Below are 6,587 nucleotides of genomic sequence, written 5' to 3'. Positions count from 1 at the left end.
TTTATCCGTAGTTTTTTGTAAGATAAATGACAAAATTTACTTTATGTGTTAAATTTTATATATGTTTGTGTGTGTGTTTGTTTGTATTCTGCTTTGCAGTTTGCACTATTATAAAATTTGCCAACTCATCTGGTTACTTCAGAAATGTCAGAAAAAGAGATCTTTAAAAGCTTTTTCATGAAATATTTTCAATTTTTCCACGTTTTTCGATATTTGATCCTGATTTTTCTTTTAAGAAAAGCATAAATGTCCTTTATGACTAATTTATCATAATATTTAAGTTGTACATCCTTTAAATTATTTTTAATGCTTTTATAGTGATTTAACTTTTCTTTTATCTGTAGTTTTTTGTATGATAAATGACAAAATTTACTTTATGTGTTAAATTTTGTTGCATTAACTTTTTTTTAACCATAAATTCCTTGTGCTTTCACACAGTTATTGTGAAACTGATGGTTTTGTTTGAAATGATCTGCGTCAGAGGTTTCTGTTAGGAAGTGAGAGAGAGAAACTGATGAAGCAGAAACACATCTGGCCGAAAATCATCTCTCTAACTGTAACCATGACAACTATGTGATCATTTCTGATGTTATATATAAATATAGTTTATATTTCAGCTTTTATATGCAATAAAAACAATTTTATTATAGTCCATTCTTTTTCTCTGTGTAATTGTAACAATTATATTTTTTTAATAAACAATATGTTGATTTGTTGTTCAGTTTCATAAAATCAGATAAATCAGTCAGTTTCCATTTTGAGCATTAGTGATTCTCGTGAAAATCTTAAGTGAAATAAATTGGATTTAGACTAGATTTTTTTTTTTTTCCAGTTTTTGTTTTACATATTTCCTTTTTACTTCTCTTTACAGGATTAGCCCTGGTTAAATATTAGCTGTATGCTCTGGACAACTAAATTATTATTGTTTATGTATTTATGTATAAATGTATTTATATATTTATTTATTAATTTATATATTTATTTGTTTTTGTTAAATACAATCTATGTTATATTATATTATATTTAAAAATTTAAATACATTTCTCCTTACATTTGTGGTCTGGCATAAGTGCACAACCGGAACATATTGTTCGTATTCTTTAGTTTTCTCCGGACACATTTATTCGTCGGACCTGGATGTATTTTCTTTTGTTCCAGCTGTTTTTATTTTAAAACCTTTCTATATTATCGGTGACATTGACAAATTTAACTTCACCTATAGTTTATATTTAATATATTTATGTATTCGTGTCTTTTTAATATCGACAATATTCACTGTTTTTACGCAAGAAGTCATGTCCGCGGATCTGCTGCTGTTCCCGTCGCATCCTGCCGGGTCGCTGGGGGTTGTCGGACCCGTGGAGCCTTTTAGCAGCTCCTTGTCAGAGATGGAGACTTTTCGGATGTTCCTGAACGAGCGGATGGCGGCAGCAGTAGAAGATATTCTGGGTGTGTTCGGGGAAACGGTGGCCCGGTACCGGGAGCAGATAGACTGCCAGCAGCGGGAGCTGGAGAGCCTCAGGTCCAGGGAGGTCGAGTGGAGCCGGACTCCAGGTCTGTCAGCTGAGCTACCATAAAAACCATAACAACAATAAACACATGATGTATGCAATGAAATGGTTGTTCGTGGTTTATTTGAACCCCGAGCTCCAAAAGCCATAAACACAAGAGCACTGCAACAAGTTCGTCACTATTTTTCTGACAAATGTAACAAACCCTGATAAGAAAAATCTCCAAATTTAACAGTTTTGTTTGTTTAAAAGCCATAAAATCAGGTTCATCCAACACGAGGAATGGGAAACAGAACTAACATGTGTCCATGTGGTGAACTCCTGCATGGTACTCCCAACTTTTCAGTTCTTGACTCTCAACAAGATTTGTGACACCGACTATTTCTGGATAAAATATTCAACCGTCGCTAATAAGACACTCGTTAACCATGTTCATTCATGACCAGTGGTTTTTATCTTTTGCCAGTGATGGAGAAAGTACTCAAACACTGTACTTAAGTAAAAGTACAAATAAACAGACAAAAATGTACTCTAGTAAAAGTAGAAGTACCACATTAACATTTTTACTTAAGTAAAAGTAAATAAGTACTTGCTTTTAAAATACTTAAAGTATTAAAAGTAAAAGTACTTGCTGAATGTATTACATAATACAATGGTCTACATATCTTTAAGTCTGCCTATCATATGTATATTTTCTGTAATACATTAATAGTGTTGAGCCATTTTAATGAACAAAGCTGCAGATAATACATGATTTTATTGTGTTTACTCTGTGACACATTTCACACTTGGACTTGTGATTCTGTGCAGCAGAATTTCAGGGATGACCTACAGAGTTAAATTCCATTAATCAAAATAAGAAAGAGGAATGATTTTACCTTTGAAAGTTTTTATTTAATACAAATCAAAACCAATGTGTCATTTTAACTGCAGTAAACACATTTAAGTAAAAGTTGTCTGCCTGAAAAAAAGGAGCATTAGACACAACTAAAGGAACAGGCTCTGATCATTTCAACTCCAGTTAAAATACTGTCTATTCAACCTTGTAATGGGTCAATAGTGAAAAATATTTTAACTTCCTGACACCATTTTCAAAACTTGGACCTGAGTGCTGAGACATTTGGAGACATCTCTTGTCTCCTAACATCCCATGAACTGACACATTTTAATATTGCAGTTCTTGTTCAAGTTCAGAAGAAGTTGTTTTCAAAGTTTTCTAAGTCCAGTCTGGCTCTTTTGGGAGAGAGAAGCTGTCCTGTTGTACTGAGCAGTCTTTCAATAAGGCCATGGGTGGCGTGCATCTTCTGACTGACTCTTGCGGTGGAATACATTTTGGGTGTAGTGGTGCTGTGGGTGCACCCAGCTCAGTGACATATATACTAGAATATATGTCATTAGCCCAGCTCTTCTTGAAGGTGGGCCTAACGTTACCTGCCCACTTTGCAGTGATTCAATGGACCAACTCCCCTCTCGCCATTGGTTACTTTCAAAGTAACAAACAAATCAAAAAGCCGCAACATGAATGTAACTTGTAATGCAACGTGTTATAGAAATGTAGTGTAGTAGAAAGTACAGATGTTTGATGTAAAATGTAGTGGAGTAAAAGTATAAAGTACCCACATTTAACTCTACTTAAGTAAAGTACAGATCCATGAAAAATGTACTTAAGTACAGTAACGAAGTATTTGTACTTAGTTACATCCCACCACTGTCTTTTGCTAACAGTTGAGGCTGAACACATTAGAAATCATAGTAAAGGTTCATTTGATTTCAGAAGCAGTTTAATTTTACTCAGAGCTGTTGATGCATTTTAACTGGATTTATAAATAACCCTAAATGTAGGTTTGGACTTCTGTTGTGCAACTTTTCTTGTTTTACAGTTTATAGGGTTTTATTGTTGACTGGTGTTTATAAAGTATTACACTGATTTGTGTGTGTGTGTGTGTGTGTGTGTATTGCTGCCAAATTTCACAAACTGAAGCTTTTGAATCTTAAAGTGGTCATTATCAAACAAATGATGCAGCAAAACTAACAAGATATTTTGTATTTTACCTTAAAATTAAATATATTATTCAAGTGCCTCAAAAAACGGGAGGTTGAGCTATAACTGATATGTCTTCGCACATTTTCCATTATTGATGTGTGTTAAAGCAACTCTTTTTGTTGTTTCTCCTTTTAGACCCTCAGGAGGACTCAACCTGGATAAAAAGGTATCCTGAGCACCAGAGCCCCGATGTCCCTCTGATCCAGACCGATAGTGTTGATAAGACAGATGTAGGCACCCTGGCTGATCTGATTAAAGTAGAAAGTAGTGCTGAAGACTGTGAAGAGTCAAAAATACACAACCCCTATGACTCGGCAGCTGATCCAGAGCTAGACAGAGATAGCCAATTTCAAGTTGAGGATTCAGACTCGGAGGGAAGTGAAGATGGGTGGAGGGAGGCTGCCAGACTCTGGAACCCACAGGAGACAGAAAGCTCCAAAGATCAGAGCTCAGGCGCAGAGTTAAAGAGCCCCGGCAATCTGTCACAGGAGGGGAGACGACTTCCCCACATGTTCACCTGCAAAGTTTGTGGCGAGTCCTTTCACAAGATGCGTGTCCTGCTCGCCCACTCTTCAGCACATCTGGGGGACTGCGGCGTGTGTGGCAAGCAGCTGGAGCCCGCAGAAAGCCTGAAGCTGCACCTGAAAGTCCACAGAGAGACGTCGTTCCGCTGCGGCGTCTGCGGGCAGACTTTCACGCTGCGCGGGAACCTCGGGATTCACATGAGGATCCATTCTGGCGAGCGGCCGTTCAGCTGCACGGTCTGCGGCAAGAGCTTCGGCAGGAGGGCGACGCTGGTGCGGCACGTCCGCAGCCACACGGGCGAGAAGCCGTTTGCCTGCGTGTACTGTGGCCACAGCTTCACGGAGAAGGGGAACCTGACGGTCCATTTACGGACGCACACGGGCGAGAGGCCGTACAGCTGCTCCCTCTGCAGCCGCAGGTTCAGCCAGCTGTCCAGCTTCTACAAGCACCCGTGTCAAAAGAAGGGCCTGATGTGTGTCCCCATCACTGTCGCCTGACGGCAGCAACACGAGAGGAGCTGCTGAACTACACAACCCCCGCCACCCCCCCACCATGAAACTGAGAAAAACAATGAAAATCATCTCAGGCCTGACGTGGTCACGTTTTGAGTTCTTTATGTTCGAATTGTTTGCTTTTTGAATAGTTTAAGATTTTGCTGGACTTTTATCAGAACATGGCGTGCTATTCATGAGCCGTTTGTTCATTCGGGATATTTTTCCGATGCTCAAACGGCAACGTTTTTATTCATGGCTCAAAATACTACAGTCCCCTTGAGTTTACCATTAACAGACCATCAGCATTTTACTTTTAGAGCAAAGCTGGTCACATGTTGTGCTTCTGTAAAGTCCAAAACTGGTGAAATGCTTAAAACAAACATCATTGTCTCTGTGGAGTTTTGAGCTCGGTGGTTAGATGAACTCAAATGCACTTTTTATGTTAACAATAAGCCTAAAGTTTTTTTAATAACTTTGACTTTTTAACAAATATTCTGTTTTTATTCTTGATATTTTATACCATTGTTTAAATCAACACTGTTAAGAACCAAAATACTAAACCTTCTTGTGCTGGGGAATAAATAAATATACACTTTTTAATAGACATTTTAAAAAAAGTTGAATATATAAATTAAGTATTTTCTTTGTTTTCTGGCAGGTCTGAGCTAAACCTTTTTGAATTATCAGAACATAAACATTTAATACAGACTGAATAGTTTAACAATTTCAGCTTTTTATACACTAGTAACTGATTTACCAGTGTATTTGTATAATTTAGTAAATATAAATATGTAGAATCTAACATTTTTCAGTCATGTCATCTGGACAGTTTCTTTTTTTGTGCTAAAACATTTCGCCTTCGATCCAGAAGGCTTCATCAGACAAGGAAACGCACGACGCAAAACTGATTCTTCCCCCAACAGCTTATTCCAAAGTGGAACAAACCAGTTATGTTGGTGCTAAGATGGTCTCTTTGTCACGCCCCCTCCTTTATTGCCAGCCCTCTTCCTTGTTGACAGTCGTGTAAAACTGGTTGAAAACAACAAAGTCCATGCTCAATAATCCAGGTATACAATCCAACATTTTTCAGTCAGGTCATCTGGACCTGACTGAAAATGACAATTATGACCGCCAATGACAATTATGTAGAATCCTTTTTATGAACTACATTAAATCTAAAACAAACAAAAAAAGATTGTAATGGCATAATTGTATTTTTTTAATGCATCTACAGAGAATAGACATTTATTTTCAAAAACAAAACATACATACATGTCAAAACTTACTCAGTTAACCTTTTCTGCTTAACGTGAACTAAATATTTTCTAGAGATTTTTGAAGCTGATCAAAGACTGAAATTCTTGTAACATTTTTATCTGAGCTAAAATCAATTTGGGCTTCCAAGTTAGTGCTACTTTATCAAAACAAACAAAAAAGATATGCGAGATACAAAAACTAATTATTGCGATTAAAAAAAACATCAAAAACATTACACTTGTAAATTTTAAACTTGAAAAAGAAAAATTATCATTTGACAGAACAAAATGTATAAGAAAGAAACGGACATATAATTAAAAATAAATGTTGAAAAACTATTAAAACATAGGAAGTCAAATTGGCATCAAAGTTATTTTAACATTTAAATAAATTTGATATATGACAATTCATCTTAATATATGAATTAAAAAAAAATACTAAACCTAATTTTGTAATAAAAAAGTTCTAAGAGTACCAAAGAAAGAAAATTATTAGTTTACAGTTTTAGATAAGTTAAAAATGAAATAAATTTTAAATTTAAAAGATTTGAGATGAAATTGTTATTAGTCCTCCTGTCCAGTTGGGGGCGCTCATGTTTTACGCAACACTTGTCACTACCCAACTGAGCATGCGCACACCGCAGCACGGAAGTTCACCTGCAACTCGACGCTTTTGTAAACACGCCACCGAACTGCCTCAGTTCCGAGTAAATTTGTCCAGTTTTTTCCTCACGGAGCCACTCGAGCTGCTTCAGAA

At 36.6% G+C, this 6,587-nt stretch overlaps 1 protein-coding gene across 1 annotated transcript; it reads left to right on the top strand.

The window, feature by feature from the left end:
- The first annotated feature begins 1,295 nt into the window (after positions 1-1,295).
- LOC119425507 (zinc finger protein 32) lies at positions 1,296-4,623 on the top strand. Its single transcript, XM_037693036.1, has 2 exons — positions 1,296-1,554; positions 3,691-4,623. Exons 1-2 carry the CDS (start codon positions 1,296-1,298, stop codon positions 4,575-4,577), a joined length of 1,146 nt encoding a protein of 381 aa, XP_037548964.1. The 3' UTR covers positions 4,578-4,623.
- Positions 4,624-6,587: the final 1,964 nt, after the last annotated feature.

The sequence above is a fragment of the Nematolebias whitei genome, chromosome 19, assembly GCF_014905685.2.
Source record: "Nematolebias whitei isolate Nwh7 chromosome 19, NemWhi1, whole genome shotgun sequence".
In the NCBI taxonomy this organism is placed as follows: Eukaryota; Metazoa; Chordata; class Actinopteri; order Cyprinodontiformes; family Rivulidae; genus Nematolebias; species Nematolebias whitei.
This window is presented reverse-complemented; position numbering and strand designations above follow the sequence as displayed.